The 27,350-nt window shown below is 40.5% G+C and overlaps 2 protein-coding genes across 4 annotated transcripts in view; both read left to right on the top strand.

The window, feature by feature from the left end:
• The window catches only part of LOC138629781 (homeobox protein PKNOX2-like), a 100,650-nt gene extending 85,862 nt beyond the window's left edge, over positions 1-14,788 (top strand). For both annotated transcript variants that reach the window (XM_069713711.1, XM_069713712.1), the window contains 8 exons: positions 1,095-1,266; positions 2,654-2,839; positions 3,025-3,160; positions 5,379-5,476; positions 10,174-10,293; positions 10,569-10,645; positions 11,777-11,955; positions 13,971-14,788. In XM_069713711.1, coding sequence (XP_069569812.1) covers positions 1,095-1,266; positions 2,654-2,839; positions 3,025-3,160; positions 5,379-5,476; positions 10,174-10,293; positions 10,569-10,645; positions 11,777-11,955; positions 13,971-14,239 — 1,237 coding nt within the window. In that variant the 3' untranslated portion in view covers positions 14,240-14,788. The remainder of the gene's footprint in view (positions 1-1,094; positions 1,267-2,653; positions 2,840-3,024; positions 3,161-5,378; positions 5,477-10,173; positions 10,294-10,568; positions 10,646-11,776; positions 11,956-13,970) is intronic.
• Positions 14,789-18,548: 3,760 nt separating this feature from the next.
• LOC138629782 (pannexin-3-like) lies at positions 18,549-26,181 on the top strand. Of its 2 annotated transcripts, XM_069713714.1 has the most exons (6): positions 18,549-18,722; positions 19,028-19,220; positions 22,999-23,141; positions 23,580-23,794; positions 24,306-25,057; positions 25,497-26,181. In XM_069713714.1, exons 2-6 carry the CDS (start codon positions 19,037-19,039, stop codon positions 25,553-25,555), a joined length of 1,353 nt encoding a protein of 450 aa, XP_069569815.1. In that variant the 5' UTR covers positions 18,549-18,722; positions 19,028-19,036; the 3' UTR covers positions 25,556-26,181. The 2 variants fall into 2 exon arrangements, with proteins under 2 accessions (XP_069569815.1, XP_069569814.1); XM_069713713.1 differs by lacking the exon at positions 25,497-26,181 and having other exon boundaries at positions 24,306-25,488.
• Positions 26,182-27,350: the final 1,169 nt, after the last annotated feature.

Here is a 27,350-nt window from a genome sequence, read left to right as displayed (position 1 = left end):
CACCCTGGCTATTAGGGCAGGGGCTTCCTTCCAAGTGGAAATACTCAATAATTTGGCATATACTACATACAGCAGCGCAGTATGGGCCATTGCACAGTGTATCTCAGGGATCTTATGTGAGTGACATTCCCTATAAAAGGCAGATGGTAAGAATGTAGGTGACACTCTGAAGCCTCGCTGTTACTGAACCATATCCTATCCACTTACAGATCTTTTTTGAGCTCCAGCTGAACCTTGTGCGTATGTTCAGCATGTCCTTTAGGGAATGTCATGGAGCTTCCACACTATTAAAAGTACAGCGAGGGTGGGAGAAGTGCCTTGGAGTGGAACTTATACAGTACGTCTTGAATTATCCTCTCTATTGAGAGTCCCTTAATGTGTCTGCATATGAGACACATTAATGTAGAGAAATTACTACCTGGGCAAAGTAGGTCTGTGCTCGGGCACAGTTAAGTTAAATGTAAATATATGTGTTTATTTGATCGCAGAGTGATGTGTCAATAACACGACTTAAGCCCCATTTGGACTTTATTATTATTATTTGTATTGTTATTTTCCAAGATAGTTGGGGGAATTTTATTATCACGTGCACTGGACAGTGATTATAATCCTGTCCATTTCAACTCCAACCCCAAGTTCGGGGCAAAATTCTACTATTGGCCCTCTTCACAGTATACTCAAATGGACATGGGAAAGTGGTACCATGGGAAGTGGGGCCCCTCTACACCAGCAGACTATTACTGAATACTAAAGAGGGATGTTCCCGAGGACAAATACAGGCAGCAATCCTAAACGTGTACATTTTTAGCTTGAAGTTTACTCAAGACTACTTGTAACAATAGCGTTAAGTGAAAGTTCACAGTGTTCCTCTGGGGTGATGGAAATGCTTTCTGGGAAATGTAGGACATCACTAACTGAGGAAAAGTAGAGACGAGTAAGCGGCTGCAAAGGCTCCCAAAAGACGTTTGAAATGTACTGAAATGAGGATTTTCAAGCACCAGTTTTTGGCTTTGTGCAATATTTACTACTAAAACAAAAGCTATAATGAGGAATGCCCTGACATCCTCTGTCCCTCTCTTTGTCTTTCTCCGCAGACATCCGTTGTTCCCCCTGCTGGCATTGTTGTTTGAGAAATGTGAGCAGGCCACACAGGGATCCGAATGCATCACATCAGCCAGCTTTGATGTGGACATCGAAAACTTTGTGCACCAGCAGGAGCGAGAACACAAACCCTTCTTCAGCGAAGATCCCGAGCTGGACAATTTGGTAAGACAACGATTGTGACCACTAACATATGAGAAAGTCCAGTTTAAGGAAGCTGCTCGACTGAACTGAAACAGAAAAGCTGCAGCTCTGGACCGGGGGGCCACCGTGAGAATCCAGCTTCCGTTTCCACCAATTTGTAGAAGAACTGTCATTACAACAATTTTTACAGTAAATGTATGTCAAGGAAAAACAAGTACAAGTGCAAGCTGTTAGCACCCCATTGCAAATACTGTATGTATTTCAGTTCAACAGTGTTATATGAGGTGATTATTGATATCGTGCAGAATTAGACAATTACGAGATGAATGGTATGTCAGGTTTTCTGTAAAATGTATTTACATTCATTTTATATTTTGTCTTTCTTTTTAAATAAGATACAACCAATGACGATGTCATAGGTCATGCTTCAGGGCCTTCTAACGTGTGGTTCCAGACAGGAACACATTTTTAAGGTTCCAAATATCTATTCGGTAAAACACACACAACACCTCAAAGTTTGGTCTATAAACCGTAATGAAACCAGCTCTGCGTTGAAAGAGAAAAGTAAAGCTGTAGAAAAAGCTGTTTGCGCTATATCCCATCATTACAACTCCTGATCATTCCTTCCTTTTGCATGACATCTTACCCATCCTCCCCCTGCCCTTCTCCATGCAAAACAGCTAGCAGTAATTACAAATTAAGAGGAAGAGGCTGATCATGTTCAATGACAAAAGAGGGGGAGGAGTTCAAGCTAGACAGAGACAAAGACAGAGACAAGGAATAAAAAAAGGAAATGCACTCTCTGTCATTACAGTACTTGTGATGGCAGGTTGACAAGTGCTGAACAGTCAATTAACCCTGCATCTGTGTGTTTTATGAGGCACTGGGTGCAGCGTCCCTCCCAGAGGGCACTAACTCTTCCACAGAGCAGTAATGTTACGCTGGGCCTGACTGGCTGCGATGGGCGCAAGAGTTACTGGTCCCCTTGATTGGGCGAGTGCAGTTTAATTAGCTGATTTATCTCCTCCTTGGCCAAGCACTTTTCTGACCACTGTTGACCTTGAGCAGTGACTTTGAGGGAGTATGCTACAGTGCCGCACAGATTGGAAAAAAAAAATCCAGGCTGTTGATGGTCAGATAACTGTTGAAAAGAAGAGAATGTAGACTTCCATGTGTACTGGGATTCCTGTTATTTTAAACCTGTCATCATGACCAATATAGAAATACTGTATATACCAATATTGTAGTTGTCAACTTCTGCCTCTGTAATTATCACCAAGTTAAGACTGCGATATTTAGAATTGAGCTATTTCTAATTGTGGGTAAATGAATGGTATTTTAAAATAAAAACAATGATTCTTCATACGTGAATGTGATCCATTTCATGTTTTGCCTCTGTTTGTTGTAGATGGTAAAGGCCATTCAGGTGTTGCGGATCCACCTACTGGAGTTAGAAAAGGTCAATGAGCTCTGTAAGGATTTCTGCAACCGCTACATCACTTGCCTCAAGACCAAGATGCACAGCGACAACCTCCTCCGTAACGACCTCGGAGGACCCTATTCCCCGTCACACACCAGTCTCAGCATGCAGCAGGTCAGTCATGGACCCACTGTGGCTCTTACAGTTCTACGAAGGTATCCCTGTATGAGTAGCACTTCCCAAGATACACCTTGTCATTTATCACCAGGTAGATTTAGCTGTTGGGAGTTTTTCACTCACAAATAGTAGCGCTCCCTCGTTGCAGTTGCTCACCAGCGTCTCCCTCTGTGATCCCCCAGGAACTAATTCAGACCTCCTCTCCATCCATGACCTCTGTCTCCAGCTCTGTTAACCCTTCAGGGATTGTGGTGTCCGCCGGGGGTCTGCAACAGGGCAATGTCGCCATGACCACCATCAACTCTCAAGTGGTATCAGGTAAGCATGTCATTACGCACACAAACATCGGAACCTGATGAGCCGATCACACGCACATGATACAACTTCATTTTTAGAATTTCACATTTAAAAGCTGGAGTGGGGATTATTTGGATTACTAATTGAATTTCTCTAGTTTACTCTTCACAGTAAAATCTGCCAATAACTGACATCCATGAGACTTGAAACAGTTCAGGCTTTTTCTGGTCAGGCAAGCACATTAAGTTTTTACAAAAATGTGGAGCCTCCACATTAAAAAAAAAAAGATAATAGCTTTGCAAGCGTTCATGGTCGCATTTTGCTTTCACAATGCACCAATTTTTTCACTTTGTCAGTATTATCAGTAAGGGGAAATACATGTCTAAAATTGATTAACCTTTGCTTTACTTTTCCAACATTTCATAATTGCATTTTGTAGCACCGAACTACACGATTTCAAACAATTCTCAAACCCGAATCCTTTTAAACTGCAGCTGTGTGTCAATGAAATCTTATGTCTGGCAGAAATTAAGGGCTGGACATTACAAAATGTTTTGACATTCTAACTAATCGATATTTAGAGATCCTTCTATTTGTCCCACCATCTTTCACTCTTCCTGTTCAGTCACAATGGAGTGACATGACATAGAGAAGTTTTTCCTAAAACAAAATACAATTCCCCTAACACCTTGAAGTGGATAATATTAACCTTGATACCTTTGTCACTATTCAGTTCTCACAGATCTGTGCATATGCAAATAGTCCCCACCTCTATCCCCAACCACCTCTCCACTATTGACCAGCAGCTCAAGCTGGCAGCTCCATGTTATGAAAAGCCCCACAGACTGGTGGGAAAAGGTCCTTTGGGTTTCCTGATGAAATCTTGGTTGTCTGCATCCATATGTCATGCGGCCACTGCAGTTCCACAGCAGAAATGTTCATTTGTGGTGTTGCCTGCTTATTACACAATGATAGCCGATGTGTTTTAGCATACAAAAACACAACACGGATATGTTGGCAAGGTTGAAAAACGTTATTGTCATTGGAGGGTGTCTTTAAAAGATGTCATCGTTCACAGTGAAGGATAAATCATGTTAGACTTTGTGAATGAGGGTGCTTCATTTCATTCAGGCTCTTTACAGCTGACGACCAACATGTTGTAATGTCCAACGGTCACATTTTCAAAAAAAAAGACACCAGCCTATTCAAAGTAGTGCTGTCTGGGTATTAACAAATAATATCCTTTTATTTTAAAATTATTCAATTCAGTATTTTTTCCAATTAAGTGCATGCTTATTAATTTAAATAATCTGATTTTTTTTTTAAGAATGTGACTATTTATTTCTGTTTTTACTGACAAAGCTTTTTTTTGAAGGAAAGTACTGTAAAACAAGTTATGATTAATGTTCTGCAAAAGACTTGTGATGAAATTGAATTTGACACATAAAATGCTAAAATTACTTTTCATACAGGCTGACCCTCATGAAACATTTTAGGCAGTTTACTACTATGTAACATCACTTCAAGTATTTACCATAATCTGACTTTGATAATCAAGACTGACAAATACATATAAGCATATCCTGACAATAATCAGTACGATTAGCTAGTTTTTTATTTCCGCCATTACTCAACACAAAGACACACAGTACACATCATTCTGAAACAAACTATAACATTTTAATGCTATTTTGGTTTTGTGTATCAGAGGGCCGTGCAAAGTATTCCCCACAGAGTGCTTGGCTGATAGGTTCTTATAATGTCAAGCCTGTACAGTGAAATGTTAATCCTGCCCCCTGGAAATCCCTTTTAACCCAAAATAAATCAATGTCTCTGCCTTTGATCACTACACATTGAAGAGCTCAAACAGACTGTGATAAGAGTGTCTTGATCAAGGCTAATTAAACCAGAAGCAAAAAACCACTCCTCCTCCTCCTTCTTCTTCTTCTTCTTCTTCTTCTTCTTCTTCTTCTTCTTCTTCTTCTTCTTCTTCTTCTTCTTCTTCTTCTTCTTCTTCTTCTTCTTCTTCTTCTTCTTCTTCTTCTTCTTCTTCTTTTTCTGGGTTAAAGGACATTAACACACCTTGAATTTAATCATTTAGTCTCTTGTTTGCCATGTTTTGATTGCGAGGCTGAGAAGAAGTCAATCAGTTAATAAGGCTCTGGTTGTATGCAGGATGTGGCTGCCAGTATAGCTGCTGAAACCACTTGATACTCATGGAGGCAAATTGTCCCCTTAGGTGGGACCCTGTACCAGCCGGTTGCCATGGTGACATCACAAGGGCAAGTGTTAACGCAGGCGCTGCCGCCGGGAACCATCCAGATCCAGAACTCGCAGGTAAAGCCATCCGAGCGTTGATGCTTTGGCCGACACATTCTCTCCCTGTTTGTGCCCTCACCTCCCACGGTCTCAATTTGTTATTATTAAAAGGGCCTCTTTACATCTCACAGAACCCCCCCCCCCCCCCCCCGTTCCTTTTCATTGTGCCCGTCTGAACACAGCCCCCTGCTGCCAAACAAAATGGAAATTGTTTATTCCCCTGATGTTTAGGGAGCTTTCATGATCCTGTCAGGTTTACTGCAGATGAAAGTCATGTGAGGACTTACTTAATTTATCTAAAGGCTTTTTGATGGTGTGATTTTGAAGGATTCAGGAAATATAAGTCAAACTTGCTACAGAAGATTCTCACTTTAACGTTTTGTTTCCTTTTATTCAACAACCTTTTGACAACCTTCAGCCCACTTTGAGATTTGAAAAGAAAGTGGGTAATGCATTGCAGAATTATTATGAACAGGAAATATTATGACCACAGAGTTTTATCTCCTCTCCGTAGAAGGTTTAGAATAGTCAGACTGGCGTGAATGCCTGGGATTGGATTTTTTTATGACACAAGGACACATTTGTGGTTTTAATATTTCCCCTTTTTTCTAGTTTAATTTTCAGCCTCAAAAGGCTTCTGCAGTTTCTCTAGTATATATGGGACTTCCACTGTATCCTTCCTCTTTGAATGTTTTGTAAATATGAATTAGTCTTATAAGGATATAAGCCGTTAAACTTTTAGCTGGAAGCAACAGTAATCAAAAAAAGATTGCTGGTCAACTGCTTACACAACATTTACAACACAGAGCTTCTGTAGTAAGAGTGCAGATACACACAGCAGTAATGAGCAGAGATTTCAACAGCAAAAGAAGCTGAGTAAAGTCTGTCAGGATAAATGTATCATATCAGTGAGCTGAGCTGCATGGTTGAAGCCATTACAGCTCAGCAATGCAGTTATGAACTGAAGTAGTTTCTAATTGATGCTGTGTTTAATATAGTTAAAGGTGAACGACCAGGTTGTAAAACTACTAAACTGTATTCATGCTGATCTCCCAGCACAGTACATTTTCAGTTTTGAATTCCTCTGGTGTGTCTCTGCAAATCCTGCCCACTAAAAATGTAATGATTAAATCACTACATTGTTTTTCCAATTGTGGTAGTTAGGAGTTGGTTGGGGTGGATGGTGGCCATTCGAAACACAAAGATAATATTTCAGTGCAGGACAAATTAAATACATTTATATTCTGACATGTTACTGATCATGTCAGTATCAACAATTTTCAAATTGCCAAATACGTTGATTATCAACATTTCCTAATTACGTTAATAGACATTATCCAGATAGGAGCACTATGGCAAATTATTTGTGTACCAATGTTTCTATTTCTAGAAGACTTATTTGATTTGATTTTGATTTTATACACTTTATTAATCCCCGAGGGGAAATTTCATGCAGGAAAACATTCTGTTCTTGTAAATACAAGAAAACAAAAAGTCATTATAATTTTTTGAGCCATTAGAAAGCTATGTAATTGTTTTGTGAAATGTTGGATGGAAAAAGACCATTGCGATCTTTTGTTGCCCACAGGCCCTACTCTGTTTGGAAGGAGGAGAAGGCTTCCTCTAAAGGCAGAGGCCTCAGGCACTTGAGCCGTTGTTCGGTCTGCGCTCAGCATGCAGTCACAATGTCTTTGTTTTGTCCTGTTCGACGGAAGCACCAGGGGTCTGACCTGGATAATTGGTAGTGACTCTTTAAAAGACAGTCAAAACAACTGACTGAGACACAAAGAGATGAGGAGCAGGCAAAACATCCTGTGTGGAAGTTAGATGAACATAAAAACACACAAAGAAGTCAATTTTCAAGTAAAATATGGTTCTGTGTCTGGCAGGAGCCCGTGTAATGGTTATATAGTAGATAGTGTTATTATTTAACTACTAACAGGAACTATCAGTGGTGCTTATAAGATGTTCTAATTAACATGTGTTATTTAGCTGAGTCTGTAGTGTGAAATTAATATCTTTATGCATCAGAGAACAGTCGTCTCGATTAAAAGAAACTGTTTTAGAAGCACAACTTAGATTTGCAAAGCATTTCTAAAATATAGTGAAACAGTTGAAACTGTCTTATTTTGAAATTGAACTTTATTCATCAAAGGGGAATATGATCCATTGCCCAAAAAAATTTTAAACCCTAAAACTGAAAATCTAAAAGATATAAGTAGAAATGTGATTTGAAATTTGAATTTGGTTTTGGATTCAGATTTGCAATCACAACCTTTTGTTTATTTTCTGGAAATCTCAAACACATTAATGACTCAGAAAAGTACCAGGCTAGGTACAGTTACCATATCACTGTTAAGGCCGGTCTCCCGTATAAATAAAAAACAGGAGGCGGAGTTTAACGGTGCTCTATGTGCAGCAGTGCTGCCTTCAACAGCGGCTCAGTTTCACAGGTAATTCTGTGCTTGACAGTCAGAGGAGGCCTCGGTGAGTTGCAGCGACCCAGCCGAGGCTGTGCGCTACATGTGTGCTGGGAATTGAACGCAGCCACGTCGCTACTTTGCCGACAAGCCCCGAGTAATCACACTCTCGAGCTCGGTGCCGCCAATTAATTCAACCTCGCTTTCCCCCGGAATACATGCACTCCCAGGGCTGAGGGGGGATAAGAGAGAAGGGTTATCCACGCACCGCCCTTCTGCAACTGTAATGAGTCTTGTTTTGTGTTGGGAGTACGAAGCTGGATCTGAGTGCATGTGAATGTGTATTTATGGGCATTGTGTGTGTTAAGGGGGGTTCTGCATGTGTGTGAGTGCATATATGGTTGTGTGTCTGTGGATTCTTTCCAGGTGTGTGTAAAACTAAACAATTCCATATCCTTTTGCAGACTTCGGTCGTTTACTTGTCCATGCGTATTGTCCTGCAGGCCGAGGCACATGAAGTCTCATAAGCTCCCCTTCAAGGTGTTTTAAGCTTCACAAATGGGTAGCTTGTTAAAAAAAATAGTATTATTAATATTATTTCCTGCGCACAGAGAAAACACTTGTTTTTTTGTTTTTGTACATAGGGGAACCTTACATTGACTTGAATCTGTTCTTTGGGAGCTCTCCCACCCCCAACCCTTATCTTTTTTGAGAGAACCTGATCTTAAAACTCACCTTTTATTGAACCAAAAACAAGTCCTACACCTAAACTTTAATGGTTTACATTTAAAACATTTGTCCCCAGTTAGAGGTGAGTCCCCACATCTGACAGTGTGCGGCGATTTTACTCCATGCACATGCCGTTCTGTTAAAGTGAAGACCACATCACTTTAACTGGCATTAAACGATCAAACCAAAGCCAGTAGCTCGGTTCAGACATGGCGAGGTTCATGGAAACTAAGGAAAGAAAACCAAACACCTACCGACCCGTCGTTGTGTTACATCAAGAGAACAGTGTGGGTTACTCTTTCACATGAAAACATCCTGGCAGGCTTTTCTTTTTGTTGGGATGTCATGAGGCATCCAAGATGTGCCATCAGGTGTTGTCCACCATGATACAGAACATCCAACGTCTTTCAGGTCAGGGTATTATCAGGCTGATATTATGGCGGCAATACTCAACCCTGCTAATCTCGACTCCAGATGCAAATCTTTAGAAATGACACAATAATATAGTTTCATTTTTAATGTCTAAAACAGCTTAACGCAGTGGCTTTTAGCAAGTCTCGTTCAAACAGGAGGAAGTAGTTCTTGTGTTGAGGACTATTTCAGGCAAATTAAGACACATTTGATACCCTGTTGAGTGTTTGTGGCAGCAGGACGGCGTATGTGGGATTGAGTCAAAGTAAACTACAGTGTGTGTGTTCCTGGTAGCAAAGAAACATGTCACACAGTACTTTCATTTGTTTGGTTTGGGTCTTTTTATGGGATTTGCTGATAAAATGAATAATTTAGAGTATGAGGACACTTATCCTGAAACAACCTTTACCAATATATACCAAACTATTTACAACCTTCAACTTAACCTGGACAGAAACCAAATTATTTTAGCGAATTATACTAAACATCTCTTGATTGCAACCCTAAATGTCCTCATAAGAATAGTGAACTAAGTGGAATTAAATATGTCTCAGCCAGACTAAGCACTTGGACTGACACACACACACACACACACACACACACACACACACACACACACACACACACACACACACACACACACACACACACACATCCATATGTACACCGCAGGCTGTCAAAGATTGTCAATAGTCTGAGAGCATTTCGTCCTTCAGCACTCGCACTCCAAACAATAACAGCTGAATAATGATTTCTCACTGAACACAAAGACAAACTTAGGTCAACACGAGTGAAAAAACAAACTAACAGAGTCCCGCTTCATAGCAGCTCCTCACTAATTCAGTGCCAAACTGTGAAATTCAAACTTCTGACAGAGGTCTCACCTAACCCTCGGCTCTTTAAACTGCTCGTGGAAGCACAGAGCAGACAACAGACTAGTCAAGGGTGCTGGGTTTTTTTTTTATACTTTAAGTATCATTACTCAAATTCAGTTACCATGGTGACACTTGAGGAGGTGTTTCTGCCCTTGCCACAGAAAAAGATAGGTAATTGGTAGTCTCCCTTTGTTTCCGTGGCAACAATAACTAAGCCCTACCATCCGCTTCTTCTTCTTTTTTCTTCCTTTCTCTTCCCTTCCTGTTGTCTGTTGCAAAGGTAAATGTGGACCTGTCCTCCCTGTTGGACACTGAAGACAAGAAGTCCAAGAATAAGCGGGGGGTCCTGCCTAAACACGCTACCAACATCATGCGCTCCTGGCTCTTCCAGCATCTCATGGTGAGGCAGAATAGGGAGATTTACACTGGATGTGTTCGTGCATGATTCTGAAATGGTCATCTGTTGGCCCTGTCAGGAGAAGTGTATTGGAGTGGCAGCTATAGAAAGGAGAGGATAATGTGCGAGATGCATAAACTGTTCGTAGGAGGAGGTTTACAGAATGCTCATAAATCAGGGATTTACAGTGTTTTAACATAAGACATCGGAAATACAGATGCTATCAGTGATGAAAAAACTGCTTGAAAGCTGAGGTGCTGTTTTTTTCCTTCTTTCAGCACCCATACCCAACAGAAGACGAGAAGAGGCAGATTGCAGGACAAACAAATCTAACCCTTTTGCAAGTGAACAACTGGTAAGATGGTGTAACCCTAAAACCGTCCCATGAGAACAATGACTGTCCCATAAAGCCCTTGCGTACATACATAGAAAGAAAGACTTTGCTTCATATTTATATTTTGAAAATATGAGCGAAGGCTATGCTGAAACTGAGTTTGAATATACTGGAGCTCCTCGGCACATTGCTGATGCTACGGCGCCATCTCCTTGTCGGATGCATCAAGTACACCTAATACCAAATTGTGTCTCTCTTTTTCACACGCTTACATGTAAATCTGTGTACATGATGACCTCCCCGCTTGAGTTACTGTTGGTCAAAACAGCTCCGACCTGCTGAGGCATGGAAGCGACCACACTGTGGTCAGGACATTAGCAGCAGATCCTTTATGTCCTGTTGACCGGCAGCACCTCACAAGCTGTAATGTTCCTAACTGATGTTCCAGCCCTGTCGACTGGCCATGAAAATTGTATCGTTTCAATTTTCGACCTTCCCATTTCTTCCCAAACCAACGTCTTAACAACAAGAACCAACTGTACATATATAGTGATACATCCAAGATGTTGTTAATCTGTTCTTATGAGAAAACCAGCTTCATCTGACAGTTTCAGCTCGTAACTGGATTTGTTCTCAAGTACCAGCGTTTCTTCTGGAATCGCAGACAGTTTAGTCAGAAGATATCTGATTATACTTGTGAAATATGAGTTTGATTAAGCTGAAAGAGCAGGATTTTTTTTACTTTATATTGAAAAAAGACGTTCAATCTTTTCCAACGTGATGGTTTGAGTTTGAAAGTATATGTACAGCGCAGAATATTTTGAAATGTTGACAGTAATATTGCATATTTTGTATTTGCTGTATGGTCAGTTTTTTATTTTTTATTTTATACATTTTTCTACTAGCCCAAAATATGAAGTAAATACTTTGAAGGGTTGGTGAAAAATGTGGACTTGAATTGAAGCTGGCACTGGTATTGATCTTCCTGCATATACAAGATTCATTCAAAACTATTGTATTTTCACTTTTTGCCAATTGCATTTCTTTTCAGGAAGCTGTTTTATGATGATCCTAATCTATATCAATGAGTGTCTTTTTCCCTAAAATCCCGGGTATCTTCCCTCGTCCCTTTTCCCTGTCTTGTTGCCACAGGTTCATCAACGCTCGTCGGCGTATCCTCCAGCCTATGTTGGATGCTAGTAACCCAGACCCAGCTCCTAAAGCCAAGAAGATGAAGTCCCAGCACCGTCCAACACAACGCTTCTGGCCCGACTCCATCGTGGCTGGAGTTCTGCAGACACACAGATCGCAGACAGGAGGCAACTCAGACAGTATGCCAACACAAAACATCAACACAAACACACTCTGAGGAATCCTGACTTTTTATATTTAGAGAACGGATGCATGAACAGTCAGGAAGTAAACTCTAATCTTGTTTGTTTGAATTTTCACCACTAGGTGCCAGTATTCACTTTTTATTTTTGTGAGAAGACGTGAAGGCAAACGTTAAACACAAAGAACATGATATTCTTGAAAAAGTTGTGTCGCAAAGGATTCATAAGCGCAAGCTGACCTTGTATTTAAAATGCTTAAGTTTGTTGTGAATAGTTAGAACAAGGGACTGTCTAGTTTTTCATGTCAAAGCTCAGAGTAGATTACAGACTTTAGTCAATTTATTATCACTTGTTACTGCAGCTGATGCAGGTAAAGACAGAACAACGTGGAAAAGGAAACCACTCTGTCTATCATTACTATCACTTGTATCTGATCAATTACATAAGTCATTCGAACGGTTTCATTTATATAATCATATTTGGATAAGATTTTCTGCACACAATAATGCTACGGTACAGTTTCAAAATTGCATGTAATAAGTAAAACTGATAAATAATCCTGAACTTTTTTGAATTAAATTATGTAAATAGATATAACTTGGAATCTGTGTGTCTGGCAGATACAAAGTACTGAGGGTAAATGTTTGGTCCCCTGTTAGAAGATTTAAGTAATTCATGAAGTTACCATTGTTGTTTGATCCGTACGTAAACATCGGTTTGAAAAAAGTTCAGCCCATTCCTCTGTACAGATCAGCTTCAGCTGTGGTGGTGGTGGTGGTTTTCTCTCATGAACTGATCCTTTCAGGTCTTTCCACAATTTGTTTTATTAAATTAAAGTCAGTTGCTTTAATATGGTTAAAAGACATTAACTTTATTCTTCTTTAACCATTTTTTAGTCGGACAAGGGTTGTTGTCTTGCCCCATGACCCATGACCCACTTTCTGTTAAGATTCAGTTTACTGACGGATTTCCTGACATTTATTTTTAGGATTTGCTGGTATGGTTCAGAATTCGTTACTCCATCAATGATGACAAACAGTTTGGGCCCAGATGCAGCAAAATAGGCCGAAACCATGATACTGCCACCCCAATGTTTCACAGATGGGATGAGATCCTCATGCTGAAATGCATTGATTATCTTTCTCCAAACAAAACAATTGTCACTGAAACCAAAAACTTCTGTTTTGGTCTCATGTCCACAAAGAGTCTTTCCAATTTTCTGCAAACTGCAGACAGAGTAGGAGAGCAGTTGCTTTCTCCTTTCACACCATTGTTGTTCAGTGTTCTTCTGATGGCTGACTCATGAACACAAACATTAACCAATAAGAGAGAGGCCTTTAGTTGCTAAGAAGTTACTGTGGGTTCCTTTGTGACCTCGTAGACTATTCCACGCCATTTGTGCACAGTCTGTCTAATTGTGGATTGGTGGAGTTTAAAATGTCTTTACAGAAGGCTTTGCAACCTTTCACACCTTTAAGTGCTTCAACAACTCCTTTTCTGAGGTTCTCAGAAATCTCCTGTGTTCGTTCCACGGTAACCTTCCATAAATATGTCTTGTGAAGCTCAGACTTTGATAGATCCCAGTTCTTTAAATAAAACAGATCGCCCACTAAACCCTGATTATCATCTCACTGACTGAAAACACATAACTCTGAGTTCACCCTCAAACTGACTGGTATTCTTAGAGGTTCACATACCTTGGCCACTCACAGACATGTAATATTGGATCCTTTTCCACAATAAATAACTATTAATAATATGTTTGTCTCATTTGTTTAAATGCAATATCGTTATCTACATTTAGAACTTGTGTGCAAATCTAGTTATGTTTTAGGTCATATTTATGCAATAATATAGAAAATTCTAAAGGATTTACAAAACTTCAAGCAAGTGTAAAAGTTGTGATGCACACTGTAAAAGGAGAGGGCTGTTCTGGAGAGATGTGGGAGTAGTGTAACAACAAAATGTTGATTCAAGTGATCAGCTGTGATTTCCCCCCTTCCTCTCCTCAGACCCACTGAGTTTGGACAGCCTCCAGTCGCTGTCCTCAGACTCAGCCACCCTGGCCATGCAGCAAGCCATGCTGGCAGCCGACGACTCCATGGATGGCACAGAGGAGGAGGACGAAGAGGAAGAGGATGAGGAGGAAGAGGAGGAAGGGATTGAGGACGAAGAAGAGGAGGAGGATGGAGAGGAGGAACATGACAGGGGGAGGCAACTGTCCAGCAGGGGAGGGGGACGGAGAGATCTGAGCATGGAGCACAGAGAGGAACTGGAGTAGTCCAAAAGGGAGACGACATGAACTTTGACCTCAGTTGTCAGCTAAATACGGCCTCATTCAAACTCAGTACAGCTAATGCTGATTGAATCTTGTGAGCATTTAAGGGCGTATAAGGTCTTCGTCAGAGACTCTTCTGCAGAGCATTTTCAGAAACAATCACCATCACAATCATTATTCTAGAGGACAAATATTAGTTTAATGTTGAATTTCTGTTGTTGCATTTTGTTCCCATGCAGTGAGTTCTTGAAATAATTGGAGAGTAGCACATTTTTGTACTTCATAGCTCCAGTTATTTATGGAAATAAATGACACAGGAGCTGGAAGGTTGAAAAGATTACTGTCAGTTTTAAATTGAAGATATTTTAACCATTTTAAAGCAACAGGTAAATATGTAAAAATAAAATGCTGGACAGGATAGTGAAGAGTAGTTTCACATGCATCAACAAACTCAAAAATATTTGCACAGTAAGAATTTTTGACTGTATGTGTAAACAACTACTTAATTGAATGTAATATTTTGGCACCAGAAATTAGTAAAAAAAAGAAAAAGGGCTGCTTTCTTTTTTAAATTTCATATGACTGAGAGTCATCTTTGTTTTTCAACTGACAGTCCACCTGTTCACTTTGCAGCTCATGTGTCATTTTGTTTCCCACGATAAAAGTGAGGAGCCAAAAGACGGGGGGACGGAGTGTGGGGAGGGGGTTGTGTAATGCTGTCCAAATATCTGCAGAAGTGACTGTATATGTTGGCTTCCACTGCACGGACATCACTCACACCTTTTTAAATGACTCATCGGTTCTCAGGTCGAACAGTGCTTTCATTCGACGTGTTTCTTCCTCATGAGCGAAACACTTGACTCACTGCTGCAGCAACCATTTCGAGCATGACTTTTGAAACAATCTTAGTTATATTTTTTCTCTTCTTCCATGAGCAAAAAGACAAACTGTAGTAAACCAGTGTGCACTGACTGCACATATAGTATGTATATTGGATTTTCCATCTGTTTGCATCCCGGTGTTGAAGGTTTGCATATTTATTCTGATTTGTGTGTGTGTGTGTGTGTGTGTGTGTGTGTGTGTGTGTGTGTGTGTGTGTGTGCGTGCGTGCGTGCGTGCGTGCGTGCGTGCGTGCGTGCGTGCGTGCGTGCGTGTGTGTGAGTGTGTGTGAGTGTGTGTGTGTGTGTGAGTGTGTGTGAGTGTGGCTTCAGAGCTCAAGGAACAACAGTTGGGTGCTGTTGGATTAGCTGTTGACCATGCACATCCTGCATGACTCCAACTGTTGACTCTTAGACAGTTATGTGTGTAATTTTGTGATCTCGGGGTGATTCTGTGCCACGATAAGCCCTCCGATCACCACAGACTCAACACGCAGAGATGGCCGCCGACTTTGGAGCCAGTGTTCTGTACTGACAAACTTTTTTCAAGGAAGAAGACATTTTCGAGGAAAACAAGAAAGAGAGGAGAAACTCAACAGTAATGTCTCTTTCCATTTTATGTGAAGGCTTTTGAAGAAACTGTGAATCAATTTCAGCTCTCTGTTTTGTACTAAAACACACAAATGGAATTACTTGTTTCTAATGTGAAGACGTCTAGAAAAAGAAAAACCCATGTTATATTGAATGTTCTGATTGTTCATTGTGAAGTATGTTGCTCATTAATATTCTTTTCTCTATTGCTTTTTTTTTTTTTTTTTTTTTTTTTTTAAATGGATCTTCCAGAGCAAGTGACAGACTAGGGGAATATTTCTATTTCATTTGTATGCTTTGTTGTCATATTCTATTGTGTTTCAATAGACCAATTTTAATAATTAAAACATGTAAAGGTATTGCTTTTGACTTTTCAGAAGTTCTGCGTTTGTTTAGGCTGAACAGACACATCCAGGGCTTTGAATTCCCGCACAGGAAGTTAAAATCATGCAAATATTTAGATATGAAAAGCACTCAACAGTTACATTATATGTAGCTCTGTTTGCAGCTACACAGCATCACACAAAAAAAAAGCACCATTTATGGGTGTGACACTTCCTCAGGCTCAGCTTCATTTTCACATATTTTCAGATTACAGAGTAAGCAGTATAAATATTGGTCTAACTTCCCTCATTTTCCTGTCGCATGTGTAGCCTCCCACCCACTTGTTAATGTTCAAGCCTGTGATTTAACTTGCAGGGAGATGGTTACCCAAATGCTCACCCACCTTTTCAACCAGCTTCCATAAAATAACCCAGCAGAGCGTTACACCTCACATTTCTCTTCAGAGTAACCAGTAATCACTATTGTTTTCTTACACGGCTTGTATATGTGTAATTGCATCCTTGCATTGTTTTCTGACACTTTCAAAAGGTCAAATAGGAATTGCAGCACTTGTTATATCCGTTATTGTCCACCTTTGTTACTTTTCTCCTCCTTCAGCCATATTTTCTGGGAGGAGGAATGTGAACTTTTGCAGCCATAAAGGGGCTATGCTGCATAGGCAATCTGTGCGTGGTGATTAAGTACTTGATATTACTGTTAAGAAGCAACGCTCAACATTTATTGTTACGTGGGAGGGAAATCAAACATATTTACACAAGTGGTCTGATAAAAAAAAAAAAACTTGCTTGAGACTGTGGACATCACAGCATTTCTTCAGTAATTATTCCACATGGACATCATGTGCAGCTGGTCCGATGAGCAGAGTAGTCAACGGCTCCGTCTGAACAGTAAGAAAACCATTTGGAGCACAAGTTAGATCAGTTGTGATTATAATTAGCTATTTATACAATAGTTATTGTTGGCATTTTAATTACTCAGGATGGCACTAGACAGCAGGAGGATTGGCCACAAGTCATTTACTGTGTATTCAGTCAGGTTATAATGGCGAATGGTTTAATGAACGCAATACTTAATAATGCAAGATTAGTAAATGCCAATATTTTGTTTTAATATAAAAAAATATGACACGCGACAGATGATGTGTTTCATGACCTATTTTTTGTTTGTGGCTCATAATGGATGTTGGATGGATGAATAGGATGAAATTGTATGTAACAGTCCCTCATAATGACAAACAGTCCTGACTCTGCATTCCCCCCAACTTTAGGGAGCCTTTTAGCATTTTTCAGCTTGTTGTTTTGGTTCCTGCACTTTGTAGATGAGTATCTGTTTGTTTAAAAAAAAAAAAAGAATAATGATTGTCTGTGATTCTCTCAGCGACAAAGAGCAGAAGTTAGCGAATAACTGATGAACACGGAGCACTAAAAGTAAAAAAAACTAAAAAGCCGTGAATTTCTGCAGTTAAAAGTTAAAATCATACAAATATTTAGATATGAAAAGCACTCAACAGTCACATTATATGTAGCGCTGTTCGCAGCTACACAACATCACAAAAAAGCACAACTCATGGGTGTGGCAGTGAAAAGAGTAAATGTTGTTCTTCACTCTGCAACTGCAGGATCTGCAAATGAGAAATATTTTTCATTATAAGCTATATTGATTTAAAAGGTACAATATGTGTCAGTGCTTTGCTTTTGCTGCCACCAAGCGGCCAATAAATCAGTTGATGCAGATTTACGGTTTGTTTAAGTTCAGGCAACTAAAACATAGAGTTGGAAGACGCTGATCACCCTACTGAACCTCCTCCAACAATGTCTTCTGAGAGAGGACTTGTAAAGAAAACATGAGACATTTTAAACATTTGAACAAATGACCAAAGCCACTGTTTGCCTGGTAGGAACAGTATTGTGTCGTCCCATCTGTAACACCAACAAACAAACATCATGACATACTGTAGCTTTCTTTGATCTGGAGCATAAAATATCATCACACCGAATCGCCTGCATCACCGTGTCCGTCTGTGTATCAGATCCACTCAGTGAAGTCGAATTTCTGTTCACTGTTAGCATCTCTCTTAAACACAAGCATCAGAAACACGTCTGTTGTACAGTACAGTGTCTCAGCAGGACCTCTGAGGCTGAAGTGCAGTAAGAAAATAGAATCAGAATGACAGAGGCTGAAAAAGCCACTGGCAATGGTTCACTTGTTTGAAGTGGGCCACAGCCAGCATGCTTCACAGCGTGTACACACCAGTAAAACACACACACACACACACACACACACACACACACACACACACACACACACACACACACACACACACACACACACACACACACACACACACACACACACACACACACACACACACACACACACACACACACACATACACACCGCAGCAAGGCCCACAGTTGAGTACTGGAGGTCTGCTGCAGTCAGTGCCATCTGGGCGCCTACACGCTCCCAGATGTCCTCTCTGTAATTAGAGCCAGACCCGACTCAGCCCGGTCCAACCCAGCTCCAACCCAGCTCCAACCTCTCATTTACCAAGGCCCTCCCTGAATACTTAAGGAGCTTTCCAATACTGTCCAGGCCTTTAGAAGGATTTTTGTTGGCTCTGCAAACATATTTTACTAATAGTATCAGCACAGAAAGCTGGAAGACTTAAGGTAAGGTGATTACAGCTTTCATCATATGTAAGACAGTTTCTTGGAATAATCTTAATTGCATTTTTGATTGAATGTTCTCCTAATTGAAAGAGTAATCCATGACTGTAAATGTATCTGCCTATTTTATATCACATTCTGTATAGTGAAGAATGAAAGGGAAGATAAGATAAAGGCAAGTGGTGACATGTGACAAAGGTCATGCGTCTAATTTTTACTTAAAGCCACGCTATCTCCCTGTCCCCCTTGAAGGTGTAAAAAAAAAATTTTTTTTTTTTTAAATCACCCTTTTTGTTATCACTTGGTAGGTGTTCAAAATGTCCATCGCCCAGGCAGCAGCCAAGGCCATGCTATCTGATGCCCTGCTGCAGGACAGCTCTGGGACACACCGGATCAATCACCTGGAACTGGAGCTTCCTCTGGACAAGGTCATCAAGTTTGTGTCTGTCGGCCTTCCTTTGATGCTGGTGTGCATGGCCTTCGCCCGCGAGATCTCCCTGGGTGAGCAAGGCTCTTTTAAAATGCTTTTTTAAACTCTGTCAGGACATTTGTTTTTTGTATTCCATTTTTTTTTTTGCCCTTAATTATACCCCTATATTCATGAGTGCACTTTTTTTCTCCCATGGCCGGCTTGTGCGTGGGCTTTGTTTCAGCAACATTAGTCTCCTCTGTATAGTAATCATGTGCTGTTTGTCCTTGAATTGCTTATTATTTATTTACTAAACTGCATTTAGTTGAACTCATGACAGGGAGGAATATCATACATACTAAAATAAACACAATTATTATTCCTGGGGCTCATGGAACCTAATTCAAAGTTAACTCTGAGTTCTCTACAAAAATAACATTTTTCATGTAGTGAGGAAGCAAAGTTCTGCTGCAAGGTGAAACAGGAAGCTCAGCTGTTAACTTGAATGTGTTTTATTTCAGAACTAAGTAAAAACCATGACAAGCAAGTTTCACAGCAGGCTTTTATCTCTATGCTCAGATACATGACCTCCCTAACAATGCCTGTTTAGAGATAATTACACGGCCCTTTCTAAGAGACAGAACACTTAAATAACTTCTATCACAAAAGTAACAAATTATCAGCTGATGCCATTAAGACTTCCTCAGCACATGAAATGACAAAACAAAATTACTGAAAACACAACATAACAAAGGGCTTGAAACCCAGTCCAGCGGTTTATTGACTCTCCTGCTTCTTCCTCTACTGTCGGAGGGAAAAGCGCGATTTTGATGAAACAAGCCCACAATCTGTGTATCGCTGGTCTTTCTCACAGCTAGCAACCAAAATATACATGGCAAGTCCACAGCACGTCCATTGCTGAGGAGACTGACTACCCTGACTTTGAACAAAACGTTGACTCTCCAGCACTGGTCTGCAATCAGCCTGATGCTCCTGATGCTAATTGCCACGGGGGATGATTGAGTGCAGCGTTTACAGACACTGGCATGCTGTAATTACAAGACGAAGTTCTTTCTGTGGCAGCTCCCCTCTATTTGAGTCAAATGAGAGGATGTGTTGATGAGCCGGAGGGGGCATGTAGGACATGATGTGGTGGTGGGGTACGCAGCTCAACTGATGGAGCTTGGCTGCTTATCTGCTGGGTTGTCAGTTTCACAACAGTGCTTGATTGCGCTGCTGTCTGGAGTCTGGTTTACTTGCACCTGGACTCTCAGCCAAGAATTCTTGTACAAGGAACAAATGTGGGGATGATCTGCCAAAGTTAATTGGGGATTGGGAGGAGGAGATATGAGCAGTGGCAGACATTTTGACTCCCTCACTTTGCCAAATGGCTTGTGCAGGTGGGGAGCTGAAGGGGTGGGGTGGGGGGTTTACAAGATTTCATGAGAAGGCATGTGCTGTCGTTTTTTATTTAGGGTGATTTGGCAACCCTTGCTCACACATGCTCTCACAAGCAAACCAGAAAAAAATGGATTCCCCCAGTAAGCTGCATGAGAGCATGAGATGCTGTCGGTTAATATTATATCTACACAACTCACTGTAACTTAAACCTGAGCACTAATTTCACAAGTATCACTGTGATTGTGTAGCTGCATCCTCAAAGTACACAGTAAAATGTAATATTAAACACCTGGAAGAGATCGCTCAGTGCTGTTTTCTCTTGGCTCATTTAGTAATGTGCATAAAAGAGGAAGGCTATTTATCACAGTGAGAGTCTGTGAACAGCTCTGCAGTGGGACCTCTTGGGTTTTTAAAGTGACAACTTTGGGGACAGAAAAGGTGACTTTTTGAAGTTAAGAGACTTTCTTACCATAAAAAAACAACAACTTCATAGGTCATTTATACAAGCAGAGTATAACGACACATTATGTTTTATGTGTGGCAACACCTTTTAGTTATAATAGGAGCAAAGGATGAAGTGCAATAGACCAACACAGTTAGTGTAGGGAAGAAGTCGGGGTCGATGGATGTGTTGGCAAAACACTGGACTTTAGCACTGAGGACTGATGTTGTCAGTTTCAAACTAAAAGTCAACTTTTATTTAATCATAATTGTTCCTAAATCTTAATGAAATCTTAAACCATTAGCCCTCCCCCACCCTGACCCTAATCATGTAGTCATCGACAGGAAGTGGGACAGCAGTAAGGAGATTCTTTCCACTTATTCACCTATCCCCTACCCTTATCCCTAACCCTGACACCTGTCACCTGCCTGTCAGCCATGTTTTCCAGCCTTCTGTCTCAGATATGCTCCTATTTTAATTAATCCAGCTGTCTTTACTGGTGGCTTAATGACTTGTGTTTTACAAACCGAAGCGTATTTTAATGATTGAAGTCTACGTTCCTGTTTTATGTAAAGCAGTTCATGTTTACCTCAAACATAAATGCTACAGCATCACTCATGGACACATTGGACAGCATTAAACTGCAACATGGATGGATTTTGAATTGCAGAAGGCAAAACGAGTAAAATGTCAGGATTAGCATTTTGTTTTCCAAAATAAAATGATAAACGGTGACTTGGCTTTTATGCACTTATCAGATTTGATGACTTTATGTGTTAATAATCTATTGTTGTCTATTGTATGTACATACATAACTGTTACAATAGATTATTCACACATGGTACACATATGAAAAAAGGCATATTTTGGGAATATATCTAATGAATATAGAGAAACATAAATTAATAGCAAAAATATCACCATCTATGCTATCAATTAATCGAGTTTGTATTGAATATATCTATATCTGTAAAAAGATATATATTTTCAAACAGACAGTTTTGCTTTATTTTGAAACATATATGGTACATATGTCCACTGACATCAAGTACATGTTTAGATAGTGGTGAAATACATACATTGGCATGTATAATATTGGCATAACTACAGTGATTATTTAGTATGTTTTGAAAGAGATATTACTTCACCCGTGGTGCTCATCCCATTTTGCTTTGACCTAAAATATATGCAAACATATAAATGTTAAAATGAAAATACTAACCAACACAGACAACAAATGTTTAGTTTGAGTTCAGTGTGAATCTAAAAGTACCAGCTGTACACTTGTACAAATATATATTGCTATTAAAATGAATATACTCCATCATAACCTCAGCTGAAATAAGTATATTTTAGGTGTCACTATCATTCACATTAATGTTAATGTTGATATGTGGCTGATTAATTAGCCACACATTCACACCTTCAGGATAATTGGTCCATGTAACAGTTAGCTGTAATGAGGTGGACTGGCAAGAGGAGTCACATCCTGACAGTAAATTAGTGGCAGCATGTTTCTACTTAGAGAGAGCTGGGCAGATGTGAAGGGTACAAAATAGAATGTTTCTTTTGCAAGCCTCTGAAGTAGGTGGGGCACACCCCATGTGTCCCATCCCAAGCTCTCTATTTCAGGGTGGAGCACCCTTGGGAAAGGACACATGGGTGTGGTGCGAGGTTTTAAGTGGTTGGACTATATGTGGTAATTTAAAGGTGAACGAAATACTGCATGAGGCGGAGGAGCACAAATGTGGAATGGAGTCACCCAGAGTTTTTAAATGCCAGGTTGCCATTTGGAAACACATGATTTCTCCAGTGGAAACCTGTTCCACTGAAAGGAAAAGGGCAGGCAGAAGCTCGGATGTATGTGTCTGGCGAAGAACTTCCAGCGTGTATGTTTGTGTGTGAGGGATATCAAGTGCTAGGAGATTGCTTACAGGCAAATTGATGAAGCAGGATCAAAGGAGTTTGTAGAAAGCAATTCCCCGTTAGCAGATGATGTCACAGATCAACTTGTGTTTATTCTGCAGGGCCTCAGATCAGCTGTTTCCCTCCCAGCAATTTCACCATCAAGCAAGCCAGCTATATAGACACATACTGCTGGGACTCCCTCATGCATCACGAGTTCGACAATGATGGCAACTTCGAGGAGCGCTCTCTCTGGGTGCACAAAGTAAGTTTAAAGATTCTGATCAGGCTCTGTTGATTTATTAATCTCACCTAGAGTGACAGATAAACTGCTGAAACCTTTTTCTCCTTAGTGTAACTAGCAGAACTTCAGTTGACCGTACCAATGTATGTACCCCTTTAATAGGAGTACCTGACTTGTTTTCCTAAAACCATTTGGAAAAATATATTAATTCCCAGTGCAGTTGACACAGTGCAGCACAAGTCTTAATTTAGAACCACTCTACTGTTTGTGACTGCGCCTTACATTTAAGGCGCAGTCACAAACAGTAGAGTGGTTCTAAATTAAGACTTGTGCTTCTTGATCTGAAATCCTGGCTTGTAAAGCTATCATTTATGTGAATCAGCAGCCTCCTTCAAGTATTTTCTTCCTTTCCATCATCTCCATCTTTCCTTTCACATTTTTCTGTCATTGTCTGTCCAGATGTTCCCTTACTCTCTTCTGGTCATGGCCGTCCTCATGTACCTGCCGGCTCTGATCTGGCGGCAGCTTGTCATGCCCACACTGAGTTCGGACCTGCTCTTCATAATTGACGAACTAGACAAGTCATACAACCGCTCAATCCGCCTGGCGCAGAACATTCTGGATATGCGCCAGAACACCAAGAACCCACTCACATTTCAGGCTGAGCTGCAGAGGTAAGAGACCTGTACAACTTTTGGCTTGTAGGACAAGCATTCATTGCTCTTTGCTGATAATATGCTTCCATATCCATGTTTATGTGTCGAGTAACTTGATTTTATAAGTTTTTTTGCCCCCAGACTGAAATACACCATGCTGAATGAATCTTTAATCATTTCTGTAGTGAAATTGGGTCATTGCAGCAGCATATAAAGATAATCTGCCAGAGAGAAATATTTCCCAACGGTTACAGAAGTGATGTTATGCTGTCAGTTGGAATCTTTTGATAAAATGGGAAAATGTGGTTTGGAAAAGTGAAGAGCAGCATTTTCCTCTCCCTCTGCACCCCCCACTGATATACCATTGAGCAAGGCTCTTAACCTCCAACAGTCTCAGTGTTGCGGTGGGAACCTCCTTGTAGCTAAAAGTAGAAGACGGCGGTTATGTTGGGAGGTGCCCAGCAGGAAATGTGTGTAGCTGTATGAACATGAACATGGAGCTGAGTTTCTTCTCCTTGTCCAATTGCAGGGCCAAGAAAAAGCGATACTTTGAGTACCCCCTTCTGGAGAGATACATGCAGTGCAAACAAAATTCCTACTTCCTTGTTAGCATGCTTTTCCTGCGGGGCTTCCTCCTCCTGACCTTCATGACTGCTGCCTGCCTCTACCTGGCCTACTTCCACCTCTCTGCCTTCCTGCAGGATGAGTTCAGCTGCTTTGTCCGGACAGGCATGCTGCGCGATCAGAACTGGGTTCCTGAACTTGTTCAGTGTAAAATGATTGGTCAATTGGTCTTTCAGGTTATAAGTGTAGCCAACGGTGCTATCTACGTCCTGTTGGCACCCATCGTCCTGTTCAGCCTCATTCGACTCTTCGTTTGGGACACCACCTTCATCTCTGTCTACGATGTCCTCCCAGCTCTGGATCTCCTCAACCGCCAAAGGCTCGGCTGCCCACTGAATGATCTCAATGTCCTCTTGCTCTTCTTGCGTGCCAACGTAGCTCACCTGAAGTCCTATGGGCAGGTGAGGGCTTTGTGCTCACTGGCGCCGCCACAAGTGGGTAACACCACTGCAGGACAGGGCCTGAATGCAATGCTGACCCAAGAGGAGATGGAGGAGCGTGAAGAGGCTGCCATGGAGCTTTCAGAGGCAGTAGAGGAGGCCAAGGAGGAAGGGAAACTCAACTTAGTGGATATTATGACTATTCTGGGAGCGGCGCAGGGACGAGTGGTAAACTGCAATGAGAAAAGGCCTCTTGTGGAAGAGAATATGAGCCTGGGTACCGTAACACTCATCTATACACTCAAACGCATTCTGTTAATGGCTATTTTCGTCTACATCATTTGGGATGTACAGAAAATTATTAAGTGACCTCCAGACAACAAATGCAGGTTCTGAAATGAATAGCAAGTGCTTTTATATTGGATAGGGTGTCATTAGCAGTGCTCACTGAATATAGAATAAGGTCATATCCAAGAGGACTTAAAACAAAGTACTTTGAGAAACATTTGCAACTCTAGGCAGTAATTCCAATTTTTTTTTTAAATAAAAAGTTTGTCTCTATTGTTTATAACTGTATTGCTTTTCTTCTTTCTGTATGAAACAAAATTGAAGCAACAATTTTTTTCTAAAAGAGTCTTTTTAAAGCACTGGCTATTGTAGAAGAGATAGATTTGTGGTACTTTCTAGCCCTAACTACCCTCTCTGTCTTTTTACAGAGCCAAACCACCAAGGGTACCATGAGTTGAAGGAGACTGCACCATTTAGTCATTACTAGACCTCCTATGGACTGGGTCAATGTGATAACAATGGTAGGGGAAGGGGGATTTCAAAGAGTTTTGTAACCAGAGTGACTGGACACCAGTCAAGGCTCTCTGCAGTCTGAAGACAAACAGGAAAAAAAGCCTCTTTTAGAATTACAGGACAAATTGTTCTGGCTGTAAGTGTCATTGTATCTGGATTTTTCAGTTTTCATCAGCTGGGCGTCTGTAGCTGCTGCAGACTTTCTTTCTGTCGCTGAGTATGGTCCCGTGTGTTTCTTTAGAAGGCAAATGCAAAGTGTTAAAGGAAAGCATGCAAGTGGCTGTGCAAAATAGCAGGAGAACACCATTTTGTCAACATTACAACATTTGTGAGAAGTATATATTTAGAAAGTAAACAGTATGTTTAGTATCGAGACAGAGATACGTCTTTAGTGACAGCTATGGAGTCTAGGCCAGTGATTTTCTCACTTCAATTGCATAAATTTAGTAAGAGGTAAGGTTACTGAATATCAGTATTTACTCAAATATATTTTTTGCTTTGTTTGTTATTTGTTTTATCAATTAATACAATGATTTTTTTTGTGAATTATGAAAACCTGTACTTTATGTATTTCTAAATAAATAAATTCATTTTAATTAATAGTGTTTTTCTCATCTTTAAATTTCTGCAGTTTACTTTTATGAACTTGAACTGTTAACAAACAAGCTCCCGGTGTAACACATCAAGAAATCAAACTGAACAATCCAGTTCAGGCCAGTGGAGAGCTGCTCTTCTGCAGTAGTGCTTACAGTATATTTTCAGTACATGTAATTTAGCTCTGCTCTCTCTGTGCATAAAGGTCAGACGCTTGTCAACAAAAGGACGATGCAGAACACAAATTACCCTCCAGTTATTTTTGAAAGTGTTGAAAGGTAATTATATGATAGATTTTACTGTAGTGTGCAGTTTTCATCATTGTATGAGTTGTCACCGATCATAGTTATACTCACAAGTATGCAATTTCTGTTAAAACGTTCATTCAAATGTGCTATTTTGTGTGCTCACTGTCATTAAAGTGGTGGAGTTGCTGTAAAGAACATTTTGACACAGCTATATTAGTTAAGTTAAGTAAGTTGACTTTGGTCAAACTGCTTGTAATTAATGTTTAACAGTTTATTAGCCAGTTGATGCAGCAGGCAAGAAATAGGTATTAAATGTGTGGCATCCAGGTCAACTGTGTGCTTCAAAGCAAACAAAAGCCATCAGAGGTGGATAGAGGGGTGGGGGCATGGGGGTTATCCATGAACCACACACATGAATCAGCTTCAGCGAAAGAGAAAAAATAGAGAACAAACAAAACAATATGTAACAAACTTATGTTCCCACGTGTGTCTGTCCTACTGAATAAACCCATAATTACGGCTGTGCAGCAACAGTGAATTATCCGCAGAATAAAGCATGCAATTATTTTGATGTCAAAGACACAAAGGCAGCCAAGTTGTCTGGTGGGTAATGGGGGCCATTGGTGTACAGCAGGAATGCAACCCATATCTGACATTTAAAAGGAAGTCCAGTTTTAAAGGATGTGTAGTGTTTCAAGATTTCATGACAACAAAAGTGGATGTGCTTTCTTTTATCAGTGAAAGCAGAAAGGAGCACTTTATGGTCGACATATTTTTCAGCTTTCATATGTTCTCTCTGCTAAACTAATGGCGAGGCTTTCAAGCTGCTCTACTAGAACAAGAATATTCACTGATTTTGCTTGTCATCAACAGCCATGCATGTTATATCACATTCTCCATCTGGCACAGAGGAGGAAACAGACAGGC

The sequence above is a fragment of the Brachyistius frenatus genome, unplaced genomic scaffold (genome assembly GCF_029030835.1).
Source record: "Brachyistius frenatus isolate BFR_SWC_R1_liver_20210118 unplaced genomic scaffold, ASM2903083v1 Contig_121, whole genome shotgun sequence".
NCBI classification, from domain to species: Eukaryota; Metazoa; Chordata; class Actinopteri; family Embiotocidae; genus Brachyistius; species Brachyistius frenatus.
This window is presented reverse-complemented; position numbering and strand designations above follow the sequence as displayed.

Bases quoted from the DNA above. Each gene is read 5' to 3' on its own strand.
- LOC138629782 (XM_069713713.1), top strand. From the start codon at position 19,037: ATGTCCATCGCCCAGGCAGCAGCCAAGGCCATGCTATCTGATGCCCTG. The intron at 19,221-22,998 runs GTGAGCAAGGCT...TTTATTCTGCAG, and splicing joins CGCCCGCGAGATCTCCCTGG to GGCCTCAGATCAGCTGTTTC. The intron at 23,795-24,305 runs GTAAGAGACCTG...GTCCAATTGCAG, and splicing joins TTTCAGGCTGAGCTGCAGAG to GGCCAAGAAAAAGCGATACT.